We start from the raw sequence: 19478 nt of genomic DNA, 5'->3' as shown, positions 1-19478 counted from the left end.
CTTGCATTTTTTACATACTTTCGAACTGCTAGGTTGGCAGAAGCTGGGACAAGCAACGGGGGCTCACTCCATTACGCGGCGCTAGGGATTCGAACCGCCAAACTGCTTATCTTTCTGATCGACAAGCTTAGTGTCTGAGCCACCGCATTCCCTTGTAGGTTACCCTCTAACAAAGCCCCTGTACAGGTGCTAGATTCATGGCAGGTTGTTAGAGTGACCGTTTGAAGTTCCAATGGCCCTGAGAAGAGGGACGTGCAACCATTTTTCACGCTTACGACCGTTGCAGCATCATGCTTATGACGGTTGCAGTGTCCTGGGGGTCACGTGATTCCTTTTTGGGGACGTCTGACGAGCAAATTGACTTAACAACCGTGTTACTAATTTAACAAGTGCAAGTGATTCACTTAACAAATGTGGCAAGGAAAGTCATAAAATAAGGCAAAACTCACTTAACAAATTCTTCACTTAGCGACGTAAGTTAAGTTCTGGGCTGCATTGTGGTCATAAGTCAAGGACTACCTGTATAGTACTGTTTCTCAACTTTGGCAGATTTAAGATCTGTAGACTTCAACTCCCAGGATTCTTCAGCCAGCATGCTGTGCGAGGGGATTCTGGGAGTTGAAGTCCACACATCCCAAGCCTGTCAAGTTGAGAAATGCCACGCTAACCTTAGCAGCTTCAGGACTGGTTGGACTGCGGATGGGAGACCACCAGGAGTTCCCGAGCATGAGTTAACCAAGACTGCTAAAAAAAAACACCTCAGAATAAACAGCATTCTGGGAGTTATACAATCAGGGCCGGGTTTTCCTATAGGCTAACTAGGCTTCATCCTAGGGCCTCAAGATCAAGAGAGGCCTACATTCAAATTGTTAGCAAAATTAAAATTACACTATTCTAAAAACAGTGGACACTAAAACACTGAACCGAAAATAAGGAGAAATTCTACGCATATGACTAATAAACAAACATAAAAATGTATTGGTTAAGATCGTTCCAGCGCCGCAGCAGTTGGGGAGCCCGCCCACGTTCCCGGCACCGGCGGTCGGGCGAGCGGCGCGGCCGCTCCCAATAGCCGCCCCGTCGACGCGGAGCCCACCAGCAGCCAGGCAGGTGAGGGCGAGGGGGCCGAGCCGGGCAGCTGAGCGCAGCAGGAGAGGCGGCTGGCCTCACTGCCTTTGCCGCAGAGCAGAGCCGCCCTCCATCGGGAGGCCAGCTATATATATTGATATATCACAGTAATGATGTATTTTATTGTCTCTCATGTAATTTACAAACTTAAAAATGAGAGGTGAAAGGGCCTCATAGGTGGAATAGCCTAGGGCCTCTTTTCATCTAAACCCGGCCCTGTATACAATACAATGGCAGAGTTGGAAGGGACCTTGGAGGTCTTCTAGTCCAACCCCCTGCCTAGGCAGGAAACCCTATACCGTTCCAGACAAATGGTTATCTAATCTCTTCTTAAAGACTTCCAGTGTTGGGGCATTCACAACTTCTGGAGGCAACTTCTGTTCCCCTGATTCATTGTTCTAACTGTCAGGAAATTTCTCCTCAGTTCTAAGTTGCTTCTCTCCTTGATTAGTTTCCACCCATTGCTTCTTGTTCTGCCCTCAGGTGCCTTGGAGAATAGTTTGACTCCCTCTTCTTTGTGGCAGACCCTGAGATACTGGAAGGCTGCTATCATGTCTCCCCTGGTCCTTCTTTTCATTCAACTAGACATCCCCAGTTCCTGCAACCCTTCTTCATATGTTTGAAGTTGAAGTCCATACATCTTAAACTTACCATGGTTGAGAAACACCACTCTAGCAACTTCGTTGTGGCCCGCCAGTGGCCAGCGGAACTGGCTATGGATTCGGAGAGTGAGGAGGTTGGGGAGGAAGATGGGCCAGTCCTGGAGTCTGGGGAAAGCTCTGAGGAGGGCTCTGTGTTGGAGGCAGAGAGGGGACCAGGGCTGTCTGACTGTTATCAGCTGCCTTCAGAGTCAGAGATCAGTGGGGCAGAAGAACAGCTGGAGCCTGTTCCCAGTGTGCGCATGCGCAGAGTTGCCAGCCGAAGGGAACAGTTAAAGAACAGGGGTTGACTTGGGAGTAAGGCCACAGATGGATGGTGAATGGCCCCTCCCAGAGGGAATAAAAGAGGAGCGAAAGGGGAGTGGAGTTTGCAGGAGGCAATTAGTTCGCTTAATTGGTTCGTGACTTTCCGAGGCTCCTTGCCAAGTATTGCAGATCTCGGCCTGGCAGCTCTCCAAGCCAGATAAGGTTTGTGACTGTAAATCCTCCCTGGAAAGACTTTGCTGGATGAGAATGAGCAGAATTCACAGTCAATTAATAAAAGGAGTTTTTGTCGGGACAAGGAATTTGCTTCATGCTCTCGGGAAGCCTCGGTCAGAACACTATTTGGGATGTGGATGGGTGACCACCAGGAGTTCCTAGGCATCAATTAACCAGGGCTGCTGAAAAAACACCGCAGAAAAAAAACAGCATGGCTTGCTGGGGAATTCTGGGAGTTGACGTCCACATATCCTAAACTTGCAAAAGTTTGCAAAACACGGCTGTGGGATCTACAATCTGTGGGGCTGGCCCTGTTCCCCAGCTCCTTCCCCTCTCTTCTGCCCAGTGGAGTGGGGGACGATGCTTTGATCAACATTGCGCCTGGCTTCCCACTGAACGATGCCCGGGCGCATCACACAGATACTTAGAAATGCTCCTTAAGAGCTTCACGGGGTTGTTTCTACTGTATCACAAATATTGATTATTGTCTTTCCTTTCGGGATTCCACAATGCTTGTTTGCCCTTATTTATATGTGAAAGCTCTGTCTCGTATTTCCTTCGGGAGTTCTGAAAGTGCCCTCCTCCGATTCCACTCTCTTCCGTGCCCGGATGCCAACCCCTTCCTCTCCACACCTCCCACCTTGGATTCAGATCAGGTCACGCAGCCGGAATGCCATGGGAGAATTTGTAATTCTCCGTGGGACTCCGGCTCTCACCCGAAGCTTTAATATGCTTTCTTCCCTGAGACGGAGCGGGTTCTACAAACACAGCCCATTGTGGTTTCTTCATCTAGGTCAGGGATGGTGGACCTTTTCGGCAACGAGTGCCCAAACAAGAACTCATGTCCATGTGCATGCATGTGTGTGCGCCGGAAACCCGAAGGCCAGCTGACTGGCACACTCATGCCTGGTTTTTGGCTGGGTTTTTTTATTGTTTTTCGGGCCATTTTCAGGCTGTTTTCCTGGGTTTTTTGACTGTTTTCAGGCCATTTTTCAGGCTGTTTGCAAGCCGTTTTTGGGCCTGAAAAACACCCCGGAAAATACCCCCAAATGGCCAGAAAAACAGATTGTTTTGTGGGCTGTTTTCAAGCGGTTTTGGGGGCCTGGAAAACATCCCCCCAAAGCGCCCAAAACGGCCAGAAAAACGGGCTGTTTTGGGGGCTGTTTTTTGGGACTGAAAAACACCCTGGGAAATGTCCCCAAAAGGCTCCCAAACAGCCAGAAAAACGGGCTGTTTTTGGGGGCTGTTTTGAAGCTGTTTTGGGGGCCTGGAAAACACCCCGGAAAACACCCCCTGAAAGGCCCCAAAGTGGCCAGAAAAACAGGCTGTTTTTTGGGCTCTTTTCACGCCTTTTGGAGGGCCTGAAAAACACCCTGGAAAACGTCCCCCCAAAGCCCCCAAAGTGGCCAGAAAAACAGGCTGTTTTTGGCCTGTTTTCAAGCCATTTTGGGGCCTGAAACACACCCTGGAAAATGTCCCCGAAAGCCCCCAAAACGGCCAGAAAAACGGGTTGTTTTTTGGGCTGTTTTCAAGCCAGTTTTGGGGCCTGGAAAATGTCCCCCAAAAGCCCCCAAACGGCCAGAGAAACAGGCTGTTTTGGGGGCTGTTTTGGGGGACTGAAAAACACCCTGGAAAATGTCCCCAAAAGGCCCCCAAACAGCCAGAAAAACGGGCTTTTTTGGGGGCTGTTTTGAAGCTGTTTTGGGGGCCTGGAAAACACCCCGGAAAACACCCCCTGAAAGGCCCCAAAGTGGCCAGAAAAACAGGCTGTTTTTTGGGCTCTTTTCACGCCTTTTGGAGGGCCTGAAAACACCCTGGAAAACGTCCCCCCAAAGCCCCCAAAGTGGCCAGAAAAACAGGCTGTTTTTGGCCTGTTTTCAAGCCATTTTGGGGCCTGAAACACACCCTGGAAAATGTCCCCGAAAGCCCCCAAAACGGCCAGAAAAACGGGTTGTTTTTTGGGCTGTTTTCAAGCCAGTTTTGGGGCCTGGAAAATGTCCCCCAAAAGCCCCCCAAACGGCCAGAGAAACAGGCTGTTTTGGGGGCTGTTTTGGGGGACTGAAAAACACCCTGGAAAATGTCCCCAAAAGGCCCCCAAACAGCCAGAAAAACGGGCTTTTTTGGGGGCTGTTTTGAAGCTGTTTTGGGGGCCTGAAAAACACCCTGGAAAACACCTCCTGAAAGGCCCCCAAACAGCCAGAAAAACAGGCTGTTTTGTGGGCTGTTTTCAAACGGTTTTTGGGACTGAAAAACACCCTGGAAAATGTCCCCCAAAAGCCCCCAAAACAGCCAGAAAAAACGGGCTTTTTTGGGATGTTTTCAACCGTTTTTTGGGCCTGAAAACTCCCTGGAAAATGTCCCCAAAAGGCCCCCAAATGGCCAGAAAAACAGGTTGTTTTTTGGGCTGTTATGAAGCTGTTTGGAGGGCCTGAAAAACACCCTGGAAAACACCCCCTGAAAGGCCCCAAAACGTCCAGAAAAACGGGCTGTTTTGTGGGCTGTTTTCAAGCAGTTTTGGGGGCCTGAAAAACACCCCAGAAAATGTCCCCCAAAAGCCAAGGTTGAGAAACACTGCTCTAACCACTACACTGCTCTAACCACTACACCACACTGGAGGGTTTTTTTGTATTTAAGCATGCTTTTGATGAATTTATGGGCTAAATTATAATATTCTGCGTCTGGATTTGGTTTAGCATACTTCATGAACTCAGGCACAGTGCTTTGTAAACCATGATTTAAGTAAACTGCAGGTCCGACTAATTGTAGCTTGTTGAGGAAGCTATGGTTAAAAGGAAACCATGGCGTAGTTTGTGATGCATTTAACACTTACAGATATAATAGATCAACAGCTCCTAAATACTAAAAAAAAAACAGATGAGAAGGTAAGTCATCTCTTTATTTTCTAAAAAATGAAAGCAAAACACCATTACCATAATGACGATGTTTTCTGTTCAAAATATATATCTACATCTAAATGCATATTAAGCTGGCTAGAGAGTGTTCAAAAACAGTAATTAAAATAGGAGTTGTCATTTAAATGCTCGGTTGTTTCCATTGATGTTTTTTTTTTTAAAAAAGCAACATAACGTCAGAAAATCTGGATCGATGCTCAACCAAATGAAATCTGAGACTTTTTTTCCTTTCCTTAAAAAAAAAAATTCAAATAGAGTTTTTAAAATAGTCCTGTTTTTGTTTTTATGGTTATTGGTTTTGTTTTTGTTTTTTGCATTTAAAAGCAAACCTTCTGTTTGAACAGAATTTATTTGGCCCAACAGTTTTGGAAATGTTGAGGGGAAGGGTAAAGGGGAGGAAGGGGAAGCAGAGAAGGGAAAGGAGAGGAGGAAGGAAGGAGAGAAGAAAGAGAAGAAAGGGGGAAGGAAGGAAGGAAGCAAGGAGGGAGGGAAGCAAGGAGGGAAGGAAGGAGAGAAGGAGAGAAGAAAGGAGGGAAAGAAGGAGAGAAGGAGAGAAGAAAGGAGGGAAGGAAGGAGGGAAGGAGAGAAGGAGAGAAGAAAGGGGGGAGGGAAGGGGGAAGGAGGGAAGAAAGGAGGGAAGAAAGGAGAGAAGGAGAGAAGAAAGGGAAGGAAGGAGAGAAGGAGGGAAGAAAGGAGGGAAGGAAGGAGGGAAGGAGAGAAGGAGAGAAGAAAGGGGGGAGGGAAGGGGGAAGGAGGGAAGAAAGGAGGGAAGAAAGGAGAGTAGGAGAGAAGAAAGGAGGGAAGGAAGGAAGAAGAAGTAGGATTGTTGTAAGATAAGATGGAGTTATGGAATGGTAAGAAAGCAATTTCAAGTATATTGTCAACTGTAGGGGAAAAATTGTTATAAATACATATTATTAATAACAGTTATGAGATCATATAATTGTGAATGTATATATGAAATTAATAAAAATAAATAAAAAAAAGTTTTGGAAATGGGCATAAAACTTTTCTGATATGGGTTGCGAATGGCTTTTGATTTTTAGTTTTCTGTCTCACTCTGTGCCCTTTTTTAAAAAAATCCTTGCGGACTCTCCGTTTTAAAGAAGACACTGCTCAGAAGGAAAGTGTGTGGTAGGGGAAAGAGGAGGCTAGTGAAATACGGGTAGTCCTCGACCAACAACGGATCATTTAGTGACCGTTTAAAGTTATAACAGCACTGAAAAAAGTGACTTCTGAAAGTCAGAACAATGAATTAAGTGGAATAGTTCGCCTCCTGCAGTTGTATGCCTCCAGAACTTTTGAATGTTCCACTGGAACCATTTCAGACAAATGGCTATCCAACATCTTCTTAAAGACTTCCAGTGTTGGGGCATTCACAACGTCTGGAGGCAACTTCTGTTCCACTGATTCATTGTTCTCACTGTCAGGAAATTTCTCCTTAGTTCTAGGTTGCTTCTCTCCTTGATTAGTTTCCACCCATTGCTTCTTGTTCTGCCCTCAGGTGCCTTGGAGAATAGTTTGACTCCCTCTTCTTTGGGGCAGCCCCTGAGATATTGGAAGACTGCTATCATGTCTCCCCTGGTCCTTCTCTTCATTAAATTACAATACAATACAATAGCAGAGTTGGAAGGGACCTTGGAGGTCTTCTAGTCCAACCCCCTGCCTAGGCAGGAAACCCTATACCGTTTCAGACAAATGGCTGTCCAACATCTTCTTAAAGACTTCCAGTGTTGGGGCATTCACAACCCCTGGAGGCAACTTCTGTTCCACTGATTAATTATTCTCACTGTCAGGAAATTTCTGCTCAGTTCTAAGTTGCTTCTCACCTGGATTAGTTCCCACCCATTGCTTCTTGTTCTACCCTTGGAAAATAACCATTTGACGTATAGATAGTCCTTAACCTATGGCCACAACTGAGCTTAAAATTCCTGCTGTTCAGTGAGACATCTGTTAAATGGGGATCACCTGACCCCCCCCATGCTGCAACCGTCATAAATATGAGTCATTTGCCAAGCACCTGAATTTTGATCACATGACCATGGAGATGCTGCAATGGTCGTAATTGGGGGTGTGTGTGTCACAAGTCACTTTTTTCATGGCTCTTGTAACTTCGGTTAATAAGCCCCTGTCATAAAGCGATGACTCGCTGAATTTGGGGATAAGACCCCTGCAGGATGGAGAATTCTTGCTTCGTAGCTGTCTCCAACCCTCGGGAAGATAAGAGTTTTCATTCCCAGAATCCCGCCTGCCAACGGGGGAATTCTGGGTAGGAACCACAAGAAAAGGGGTGGAGCCGACGTCCGATGATTGGCTGCAAGGATTCCTGATTCCCCTCCTCTGTTTTCCGCAGCTGGTGCTGTTTTCCGGGAAGCTGAACACCATCGCTGCGGTGGTCACCATCTTCTTCCTGCTGGTTTACGCTACGGTGGATTTGGCCTGCCTGGCGCTCGAGTGGGCCTCCGCCCCGAACTTCAGGTACGTTGGGAGGAAGGGGAAAGGGGGAGATCTGCAAAGCACGGAATCGGCGACGTACCTGGGAAGAGATTGGACAACCATTGGCCTGAAATGGCGTGGGGTTTCCTGCTTGAGCAGGGGGTTGGACTAAAAAAAAGCACACACACACACACACACACACAAACTTTGGGGCGCCAGAGAGAGGTTCTTCCATGGACGGGAGAGGGGGCGTGGTTTTGCATGCTGCCTGCATCCCATGGATTGGGCTTCGCTTGTTTGGCGCATTGGTTTCTGATATGCCATGGCCTGGTACTGGTCCACGGTCTCTTCTCTTCTTTTCCCTTCTCATCTCTTTCCTTCTCTTCCTTCCCTTCTTTTCTGATCCCTTCTCTTCCCTTCTCTTCTCTTCCCTTCTCTTCTTCTCCTCTTTTCCCCTTTTCTTCCCTACTCTTCTCTTCTTTTCCCTTCCCTTCTCTTCTTCCCTTCTCTTTCCTTCCCTACTCTTCCCTTCTCTTTTCTTCTCCTCTCTTCCCTTCCATTCTCTTCTTCTCTTCCCTTCTCTTCTTCCCTTCTCTTTCCTCCTTACTCTTCCCTTTTCTTCTCTTCTTTTCCCTTCCATTCTCTTCTCTTCTTCCCTTCTTTTCCCTTCCATTCTCTTCTCTTCTTCCCTTCTTTTCCCTTCTCTTCCCTTCTCTTCTTCCCTTCTCTTCCCTTCTCTTCCCTTCTCTTCTTCCCTTCTCTTCCCTTCTCTTCTTCCGTTCTCTTCCCTTCTCTTCTTCCCTTCTCTTCCCTTCTCTTCTTCCCTTCCCTACTCTTCTCTTCTTCTCTTCTCTTCTTCCCTTCACTTCTGTTCTCTACTCTTCCCATCTCTTCTGATCCCTTCTCTATTCTTCTCTCCCTTCTCTTCCCTTCTCTTCCCTTCCCTTCTCTTCTTCTCCTCTGCTTCCCTTCTCTTCTCTTCCCTACTCTTCTCTTCTTTTCCCTTCCCTTCTCTTCTTCCCTTCTTTTCTTCCCTTCTCTTTCCTTCCCTTCTCTTTTCTTCTCTTCTCTTCTTTTCCCTTCCATTCTCTTCTTCCCTTCTCTTCTCTTCCCTTCTCTTCCCTTCCCTTCTCTTCTTCCCTTCTCTTTCCTTCCCTCCTCTTCCCTCCTCTTCTTCTCTTCTCTTCTTCCCTTCCCTTCTCTTCCCACTCTGTCAATTTTGAGGATGTTTTGAAAATGAGCAATCCACCCTTCGTTTCCTCATCCTAAAAGGAATATATGGGCAGAGAACGGTGAGTGGGATTAGTTAAGAGAAGAAGAGACATTGGTGTCTTTAAAAAAAATTGGCAACCTTATCAATCTTGAAAGGTTTATTTGCTGTTCAGTGCCACCTCAACCATGAATCCCTGCCCCTTCCGCCCTCCGCAAGGTTTCTCCCTCCCCTCTCCCTCCTTTCCTTAATTGAAAGACAAGGCCTCATTAATATGAACAAAAGGATTAAGTGAAAATGAACGAAGGAAGAGGTTACCTTAAAAAGAAACACACCCCTGTCTCGGAGCTACGAGAAACACACTGGTGGTTTGGCAATGATTACTCTAAATATCATTGCAGAAAATTTCCCTCCGTATTAAGTGGAATTTCCCCCCTGGTCTAATGCACTCCTTCATGGCAGCTAAATTGAGCGATTTTAAATCCAATTGTGTATATAGAGTCTGGGGTTGCATTTGCTATCCAGGGTTATAGACGCGAGAGACGCTACTTTTGCAAAATCAAAATCCTTTTTGCAAAATCCCACAAAGCTGGGCGAAGGATGGGTTTTTTTCCCGGGGCCCCTCCTGTCCACCTTGGAAGGACCCTCTCTGATTCCGGGGTGCTTGGATAATTTGGGGGTGGGGGGATTCTGGTGATAAACACCCAAGAACTCCAGCACTTGGTTTGGGAAAGAGGCTTTTTGCTCTCATGGGAAAATACACCTTGGTAACTGCTGATCTACGGCTGTTAAACTAGCTGACTCAGAGAGTCTTAATCAACACTGCAGGCTTTTAACATATTAGAATTTGTTAATTGATTAGGTGCTTGTTATCTGTCTGCATCGTCAACCATCCCTCCCTCTCTTCCTCTTCCAATCTTCCTTTTCCCGTTTTCTCCTTCCTTTCCCCCTTTCTTCCTGTTCCCCTTCTCCTTCCTTCCTCTCTTCCTGCCTCATTCCTTCACTCTCTCTTCCTCTTTTTCTCTTACCCTTTCTTCCTGTTTCCCTTCTCTCTCCTTTCTCCCTCCCTTTGTCTTTTCCTTCCTTCCTTCTTCTTCCCCTTCCTTCCTTTCTCTTCCTATTCTCCTTCCTTTCTTCCTTCTTCCTTCCTTCCTCTTATTCTTCCCCTTTCTTACTTTCTCTTACTCTCTTTTCCTGTTCTCCTTCCTTTCCTCCCTCCCTCTGTCTTCCTCTGTCCCTTATTCTTCCTTTTCTCTTCCTCGTTTTTCCTCTTCCCCTTCTCTCCCCTTCCTTCCCTGCCTTTGTCTTTCTCTCTCTCCTTCCCTCCTTTTTTCTTCTTCTTCCTCCCTTTCTCTTAGTTTCTTCCTGTCCTCCTTCCTTCCTCTTCCTTTCTCTTACTCTTTCTTCCTGTTTTCCTTCTCTCTTCTTCCTTCCTTCTTTCCTGCCTTTGTCTTTCCCTTTCTCCATCCATCCCTCCTCTTTTTCTTCTTCCTTCCTTTCTCTTTTTCTTCCTGTTCTCCTTCCCTCCCTCCTTCCTTCCTCTTCCATCCTTTCTCTTACTCTTTCTTCCTGTTTTCCTCCCTCCCTTCCTTTTCCTCCCTTTCTCTTTTCCTTCCTTCCTTCCTTCCTTCCTTCCTTCCTTCCTTCCTTCCTTCCTTCCTTCCTTCCTTCCTTCTCCTACATCTTTCTACCTATCTGCCCCTGGCCTCTGAAGAAGTCAGTGCAATTCCCCAAAACCTACGCATCCATCTCTCAGTTCGGAAGGAGCCGCCATGCTCTTCCTGAAATTTGTCGCAGTCTTCCCTTAAACGGGGCACAATCCCGTCATGAAAGAGACCAGCAGGCACTCCCAAAAGGATCGCTCTCCAAAGAGGTCCGCAGTTCAGTTGTTCAAGAAAGCCAGGCTGGGATTTGGGGTGTTAATTGGATCGGGAGCCCCTGATCAATCAGAGCTAATTAAAAGGACTAATTAAACGCAGTGTTTCTCAACCCTCAGCAACTTTAAGATGTCTGGACTTCAATTCCCAGAATTCCCCAGCCAGCTATGCTGGGAGTTGAAGTCCACATATCTTAACATAGCTGAGAAACACTGAATTAAAGAGCCTTTATAGGCTGACCATTTGGGAAATAATCCACTTTTCCCTTTTCTGGCAACTTTCTGCCTGAAAGTCAGTGTCAGGGTCCCAAGTAACACCCCCCACTCAACGAAAGAAGACCCTGAGGCCTGAAATTCCCGCAAAGCTCCATTTTATAAAGATGTCACATTGGCCCATGTGGGAAAACTCGAACCCGAAGCTCCCAAGTTTTCCCCACCCAAACGAAAACCTAAACCCCTTCCCTGGCACCCTCATGTCCATCCCATGGCCCAATCAACACACCATCCAAAACCGGAGGTGCCTCCCAGTCACGCCCCTCCAGGTGCAGGGCAAGGTGTCCTTGACTCTCTGAGAAAGGAATGTTATTCTGACTATATCTCTCTCCCAAGCTCCATATCATCCCCCCACTCCCATTTCCCCATAGGATTGAATGTGGCAGGCCGGAAGGCCTGAGGCCATTTTTTTTCTGCCCTGCCTCCCTTTCTCCTCTGGGCCCCATCTGCAAGAGCCGAGGTGGCGCAGTGGTTAGAATGCAGCACTGCAGGCCACTTCAGCTGACTGCTAGTTCTGCAGTTCGGCGGTTCAAATCTCACCGGCTCAAGGTTGACTCAGCCTTCCATCCTTCCGAGGTGGGTGAAATGAGGAACCCCAGACTGTGGGGGCAATACGCCGACTCTGTAAACCGCTTAGAGCAGTGTTTCTCAACCTTGGCACTTGAAGATGTCCGGACTTCAACTCCCAGAATTCCCAGCCAGCATTCGCTGGCTGGGGAATTCTGGGAGTTGAAGTCCAGACATCTTCAAGTTGCCAAGGTTGAGAAACACTGGCTTAGAGAGGGCTGAAAGCCCTATGAAGCGGTGTATAAGTCGAACTGCTATTGCTATTGCTAAATGCCCCTTCCCAGGAGTTTAGCATCTCAGGTGGCCAGTGGGGCCGTGTTGAGGACCCCTCCCCTCCTTCTCCCAGCTTTTCCCTCTGTTAGTAAAGTGGGGGAAGACACACACACACACACACACCCGGTGATCATTTTTCCTCCAGCTAATCCCATCAAGGCAGCGCGTCGCCCCGTGTAATAAGCATTTATGATCCTGTTTAAAAAGCTTTCGCCCTTGAGCAAATACCCAGAAAAAAGATCAAGAAGAAGGGGGGAAAAAATCAGGTGGGGGGGGAGAGAAAACAGAAGAGGAAAACACACAAACACACACACACACACACACACACACACACAGACCCTCTCTCCGTGTGCGTTCAGCTCTTTGCAGTGAATTTATGGGTCTGATCCGTTCTCCGAGGAGGGAGGCAGCGTGCCAAAAGTTTTCTTTTATAATGGAGCGGAGTTTACATTAGTGGTAATTAAACTGAGCGGGAGCAGGAGTCAGACGGGAGGGAAGGGGGGGAGGAAAAACTGTGTGTGTGTGTGTGTGTGTGTGTTTTGTGCATGTAGGAGTGGCATTCCTGGAACAAGCTTTTTGTGCTGGGTGTGCTTTTGTGGGTATCGGTGCACCGCTTGCCGCAGATTTGCACGGTTCTGGAAGAGCAGGACGTGGAAAAAATATGGAGCTAGCATGCAGAGGTTTTAAAAGGCAGCATTTGACCGGGGGCAAGTCGATCGTGGTGGGGGGTGCTTTTTTTTTTTGGCACATTTTCAGTTCTTTGTACGTTTAGAAAAAAAAAAAAGAGTGAGTGGAAACCAGGGGTGGCCAGTCCTTTTAGGCTGAATGGCCGCATACAGCAACACAATACAATCCAAAATGTTCTGCTTTAGTTGTTCTCTCCTCCTCCTCCTTCCTCCTCTCTCTCCTCCTCCTCCCCTTCCTCCTCCTCCTCCTCTCCTCTTCCTCCTCCTCTTTCCTCCTCCTCCTCCTCTTCCTCCTCCCCTTCCTCTTCCTCCTCCTCCCCTTCCTCCTCCCCTCCTCCTCTTCCTCTTCCTCTGCTCCTCCTCCTCCTCCGCCTCTTCCTCCTCCTCCTCCTCTTCCTCCTCCTCCTCTTCTCCTCTTTCTCTTCCTCTTCTCCTCTTCCTCCTCCTCCTCCTCCTCTTCCTCCTCCTCCTCCTCTTCCTCCTCCCCTTCCTCTTCCTCCTCCTCCCCTTCTCCTCCTCCTCCTCTTCCTCTTCTCCTCCTCCTCCTCCTCCTCTTCCTCCTCCTCCTCCTCTTCCTCCTCCTCCTCCTCTTTCCTCTTCCTCCTCTTCCTCCTCCTCCTCCTCTTCTCCTCCTCCTCTTCCTCCTCCTCCTCTTCCTCCTCCTCCTCTTCTTCCTCCTCCTCCTCCTCTTCCTCCTCCTCCTCCTCTTCCTCGTCCTCCTCTTCCTCCACCTCCTCCTCTTCCTCCTCCTCCTCCTCTTCCTCCTCTTCCTCCTCCTCTTCCTCCTCCTCCTCTTCCTCCACCTCCTTCTCTTCCTCCCTCCTCTTCCTCCTCTTCCTCCTCCTCCTCTTCCTCCTCCTCCTCCTCCTCCTCTTCCTCCTCCTCCTCTTCCTCCACCTCCTTCTCTTCCTCCTCCTCTTCCTCCTCCTCCTCTTCCTCCTCCTCCTCCTCCTCCTCCTCCTCCTCTTCCTCCTCTTCCTCCTCCTCTTCCTCCTCCTCCTCTTCCTCCACCTCCTTCTCTTCCTCCTCCTCTTCCTCCTCCTCCTCCTCCTCCTCCTCCTCCTCCCCCTCTTCCTCTTCCTCCTCCTCCTCCTCCGTCTTCTTGTGAGATCCTTCTCAGCTGTGTTCACCCAATGTTAGTTTGATTTCCAAAGACAGCCAGCAATGTCTCCTGACTTCAGCTGCTTGGGAGAGTGAGAGGGACAAAAAGAATAAATCCCTTTTTTGACTTAAACTAAAACATACGAAGAACGGTTGCAGGAATTGGGTATGAGTGAGTCTAGAGAAAAGAAGGACTGGGTGGGGGGGACATGGCAGCAGGGTTTTAATATCTGAAGGTAAAGGTTCCCCTCGCATATATGTGCTAGTCGTTCCTGAATCTAGGGGGCAGTGCTTATCTCTGTTTCAAAGCCGAAGAGCCAACGCTGTCCAAAGACGTCTCCGTGGTCATGTGGCCGGCATGACTCAACGCCAAAGGCGTACAGAACACTGTTCCCTTCCCACCAAAGGTGGTTCCTATTTTTCTACTGGCATTTTATGTGCTTTCGAGCTGCTAGGTTGGCAGAAGCTGGGACAAGTAACGGGAGCTCACTCCGTTACACGGTGCTCGGGATTCGAACCACTGAACTGCCGACCTTTCTGATTGACAAGCTCAGCGTCTTGACTGCTGAGCCACTACATCCTGCTCAATATCTGAAAGGATGACTCAAAGAAGAGGGTCTCCAGCTATTCTCCAAAGCACCAGAACAAGAAACAACGGATGGAACCTCATCGAGGAGAGACGCAACCTGGCGTTAAGGAGAAACTTCCTGACAGTGAGGACATTTAACCAGTGGAACAGCCTGCCACCAGAAGTTGTGGGAGCTCCTTCACAGGAGGTTTTTAAGAAGAAACTGGACAGCCGCCTAAATGGGTCTCTTGCTTGGACAGGGGGTTGGACTAGATGACCTCCAAGGTCCCTTCTGTTATTCCTCCTCAGTCTTGCTTCTGAGCACCTCAGCTACCTTCCGCCAATCTTGGTTTGATTTCTTGGGTGTGCGAGAGGAACAAAAAAAAAAACATTTTCTGTGTTTGCCCAACACAGATAGTCCTCAACTTACAAAACTGAAAAAAAAAAAGATTTATGTCCGTTTTTCACACTTACGACCGTTGCAGCATCTTCATGGGGACATGATGAAAATTCAGAAGCTTGGCAACTGACTCGTATTTATGACGGCTGCAGTGTTTCCGGGGTCATGTTGATCCCCTTTTGCATCTTTCTGACAAAGTAAATCAGTGGGGTAGCCGGATCCACTTAACAACCGTGTGATCCGCTGAACGACTGCCATCCTAACCCACTGCAGCAAGAAAGGTCGTAAAAATGGGGGCAGACCCCCCCACTTCGTAAACATTTCATTTAGCAACATAAATTTTGGAGCTCAGTTCCGGTCGTAACTTGAGGATTATTTATTATCTATCTTATTTGGTCGAATTTTGAAGCCACCCATAACTCTAACGAGGGGGTGTGGGGGAGAAGAACGGGACTCTGAGCTACGTAGAAAGAAATCATTCAAAGACAAAAATGCAATGTTAAATCGTTGAAAAAAACATATAGCGAGGAGGATCAAAAGTTAATTAAAAGGCAATAATTTGGTTCAAAAACACCAGGAAAATTCACAAGCCTCAAGTTTTATTATTCAAACCCTGATGGTTTATTTGAGCGCAGCCTGGTCAGTATTTGTGTACGTCGGATCAGCAATTTCTTTAAAGCGGAATCTTCCATTCCAGAATAAAAGCAGACAAGGAGCTTTTAAAGGCAAGGGTTAAATTGTATTTTCTCTCTCCAAACTCTCTGCATTGATTATAATATTTGGATCAAAGGAGGGCATAACGTCAGGGCCAGAATACAGATTTTTCTCCCTTTTTTTTAAAGTGGAAAAAGGCGAATGAGGTCATGGAAAGCATGCCCGCCCGTTGATTTATGACTTCTGAGGAAGTTACACCCCGTATTTCTGGCTCCGGAAGTCAAACCACATCAGCTTAAGATAGCGGCATGGAATAAAAATACCCCCTAAAACCAACTCAGAGCAAAGCAGGAGGTGAAAAAAATGAAAGAAAGGAAAATGCAACAAGAAGCCTGCAAAAATCAATCAGGAATAAAATTAAGGAATGTTGCAGAATTAAAAAAAAAAGGAGCAAGGCAGCCAGATCGGTGTTTTTCAATCTAAGCATTTTGAAGATGAGTGTGGACTTCAAATCCCAGAATTTCCCAGCCAGCAGAGTAGATTTCAGGTTGAGGAAGGTTTTGTTCTGCTCCCCAAACACGTCAAACCCTCTGAAATTAACTCAAAAGATTCCTTTATTAGGAATGGCCAGAAGATGAGTAATTGTCTCCTACATCTATCCATCTCCGTCCCCTGCCTTTTATCCCCAGAGCTAGGGTGGGGCTTCGCTAGCAGCGGTGGCTCTTCCTTCCCAAGGACCGGCCCATAGATTTCCACTGCTCTCCTCTCCTCTGCCTTCTGCACACCCACATGTCAGCTGTTCCTCCTCTTTTTCATCAGACCTAATGGCTGACGTCATAAATCTGAGCCAATTGCCAACCGTCTGAATTTTGATCACATGACCACGGGGATGCCGCAACGGTCGTAAGTGTGAAAAACGGGTCCCAAGTCACCTTTTTCAATGCCGTAAATTTGACGGTCACTAAACTGTTGTAAGTTGAGGACTACGTCTACACCAGGGGTGGGTTCCTGCCAGTTCTAAGCTCTTCTCTAGAAGAGGTTCCACAAATCTACAGTGCCGTTTAGAACCGGTTCCAGCTCCCTCCCCCTGCCTGTCCGCACATCATCAAGATGAAGAGCGAGAGGAGGGATTCTGGGAGTTGAAGTCCACAAGTCTTAAAGCTGTCAAATTTGAACACCCCTAAAGGGTTAGGGGTGCGAGGGTCTTGTAACTCGACAGCTTTAAGACTTGCACACTTCAGTGCCAGAGTTCCTGAGCCAACATGAAGGGAGGAGGAATTCTGGGAGTTGAAGTCCACAAGTCTTAAAGCTGTCAACTTTGAACACCCCTGGGGTTTTTTTTCTAAAGGATTAGTGGTGCAAGGGGTCTTGTAACTTGACAGCTTTAAGACTTGCGTGCTTCAAATGCCAGAGTTTCGGAGCCAACACTTTGGTTGCTAAGCAAGAGCGTTGTTAAGTGAGTTTCACCACATTTTACAAGTTGGCCACACCCACCCAGTCACATGACTGGCAAGCCACTCCCACCCACCCAGTCACATGGCCAGCAAGCCACTCCCACAAAGCAGGCCACACCTACAGAAGAGGTTCTCAAAATGTTTGAATCCCACCACTGCTGTACACCTTCCCAAACCATAAACACATTCCTTATTTGTGGCTTTTGGGGGAAGTGAATATTATTCCTCACCTACTTGGAAACTCAGTTTTTTTAAAGCGGCCCCATGCCTTCCCTCAACCCCGCAGGCTGATCCTCCCAGACTTTCCAAAGCCATTTCTCCCCCCCCCATTCTGCTCCTCTCCCCATAATTCCACCCTCCCTCCAGTTTCCCCGTCATCAGGTTTTCCTGCACATATGAAATGAAAAGAGATTTTAATTACCTTTCTGCAAAAACAACAATTAGAGAAAATCACAGTGTGTGGGACTCCTGCTTCATCAGTCTCCTGTGCTGGCGGAGAGAAACAGAAGGGGGAAAAAGGGGGAGGGAATGAGCCAGCTCTGGGGTGCAGCTAGTCCTCGACTTACAACAGTTCATTTAGTGACCGTTCAAATTTACCACACCACAGGGGGTGGTCGCGGGCGCATTGCATTATGGGTACACGTGCTTAGCCATCATTGTCCTAGCTGTTGCTTTCGAGTGAGAGATCCAGCATAGCTGGATGGGGGAATTCTGGGAGTTTGAAGTCCACCCCTCTTCCAATTGCCCAGTTGGAAAAACAACAGATACCACAGAAACGCATCCCTTCCCTTCTCTTATTTCTCTCTCTGTGGCATGAATGCAAAAGAACCACTAACAAGGAAGTCAGAAGCGACACTCGGGGCCTGTGGTTTGCATACAAGCGTCAGCAAAATGCAATTTTAGCGGTGTGAAGAGACCGGCTTTGCATTTTTCCAGGCATGTGTGTGTGTGTGTATGTGTGTGTGCGTACGTACCCGAGGGAGAATTACGCCGAAGAATCGCATTAGGGAAAAACCCTTTGCAGACTTCCCTCTCTCATCCCTCCCTGGGCGGCTGAAAAAGTGAGGAGCGTTCTCTGTGTACAAAGGATGCCTTGCGCAGCTACACACACACACACACACACACACACGAGTGTTGGGAGCTGAGCTAAGCACGCTAACGTCATAGGATCCGATCTTGGCAAGTCTCTTTCCGGGCTTGGCCACTTGGCCGGGTGCCCACCATTACCACATCTTGCAGGGGTTGCTAGAGGGAGCTTTACGGCCCCTTGTCTCTCCTCCGCTGGTCCTTGCAGATGGGAATTGCCTGGTGGGGGAATTGGGAGTCCCTACGGTGCGCCTGTCCCCTGGTTCCCCCCCCCCACGTCAAGAGTCGCGAGAGGCACCTTAAAATATCACCAGCTCCTTCTGAATGGAGTCCGAGCAGCCGTCTTAATTTAATTCCCCTTTATAGGAGAGATTGGCAGTGGGGGAGGTTATTTATTTATTTATTGGCTTGCATCCCACCTTTATTGTTTTTTTACAAATAGTTCAAGGCGGTAAAGATATCTAACACATCTTCCTCTTTTCCCTGTATCAACAGCCCTGTGAGGCGGGTTGGGCTGAGAGAGGGGGGGGGGGAGACTGGCCAAGGTGACCCAGCTGGCTTTTAATGCCTAAGATGGGACTATAGCAATAGCAATAGCAGTTAGACTTATATATCGCTTCATAGGGCTTTCAGCCCTCTCTAAGCGGTTTACAGAGTCAGCATATTGCCCCCAACAACAATCCGGGTCCTCATTTTACCCACCTCGGAAGGATGGAAGGCTGAGTCAACCCTGAGCCGGTGAGATTTGAACCGCCGAACTGCAGAACTAGCAATCAGCTGAAGTGGCTGATGTACTGCACCCTAACCACTGCGCCACCTCGGCTCTTAGAAATCTCAGTCTCCTGGTGATTGGCCCAAAGTCACCCAGCTGGATTTTAATGCCTAAGGGAGTACTAGAACTGATGGGCCAAGAAAACGGGCCGAAAAAATCCTCGAAAATGGCCCGAAAAAAAAGCCTAGAAAATGGGCTGAAAAAAGCATCAAAAATGGGCCAAGGAAAGCCTCATAATGGGCCGGAAATAGCATCAGAAATGGGCCAAAAAAATCCTTGAAAATGGGCCGAGAAAATCCTCGAAAATGGGCCGAAAAAAAATCCTCGAAAATGGGCCGAAAAAATCCTCGAAAATGGGCCGAGAAAAGCCTCGAAAAAGGGCTGAAAAAGCATCAAAAATGGGCCAAGAAAAGCCTCATAATGGGCCAAAAACAGCATCAGAAATGGGCCGAAAAAATCCTTGAAAATGGGCCGAGAAAAACCTCGAAAATGGGCTGAAAAAATCTTCGAAAATGGGCCGAAAAAATCCTTGAAAATGGGCCGAAAAAATCCTTGAAAATGGGCTGAAAAAAGCCTCATAACGGGCCGAAAAAAGCATCGGAAATGGGCTGAAAACGAGCCGAAAAAAGCATTGGAAATGGGCCGAAAAAATCCTTGAAAATGGGCCGAGAAAAGCCTCAAAAATGGGCCAAAAAAGGCTCCAAAAATGGGCTGAAAATGCGGCCTGCTGAGGCCAAAACCCTTTTTTTTCTCTTCTATATTTAGATGCGTCTTATACTCTGAAAAATACAGTAGGTAAGGGCCCCTCAGCTGCCCACAAACCTATTTAGACCCGGAAACCCACCTGAAGCCATCAGGGCCAAAGAGAATCGTAATGCTTCGGTTTTAATGCTTGGGATTTAAAATGCAATCTCCCAATTTAAGGAAGGTGTGGGGTGCTGCA

At 47.7% G+C, this 19478-nt stretch overlaps 1 protein-coding gene across 1 annotated transcript in view; it reads left to right on the top strand.

The window, feature by feature from the left end:
- The window catches only part of LOC106555386 (solute carrier family 12 member 9-like), a 120486-nt gene that overhangs the window by 56165 nt on the left and 44843 nt on the right, over positions 1–19478 (top strand). Inside the window, exon 9 of the mRNA XM_087725076.1 lies at positions 7533–7657. Coding sequence (XP_087581202.1) covers positions 7533–7657 — 125 coding nt within the window. The remainder of the gene's footprint in view (positions 1–7532; positions 7658–19478) is intronic.

Source organism: Thamnophis sirtalis, unplaced genomic scaffold (assembly GCF_051295495.1).
Source record: "Thamnophis sirtalis isolate CommonGarterSnake01/CBP01778 unplaced genomic scaffold, rThaSir2_p1.2 scaffold_11, whole genome shotgun sequence".
NCBI lineage: Eukaryota > Metazoa > Chordata > Lepidosauria > Squamata > Natricidae > Thamnophis > Thamnophis sirtalis.
The sequence above is the reverse complement of the archived record's forward strand: the minus strand, read 5'-3'. Positions and strand labels throughout refer to the sequence as shown.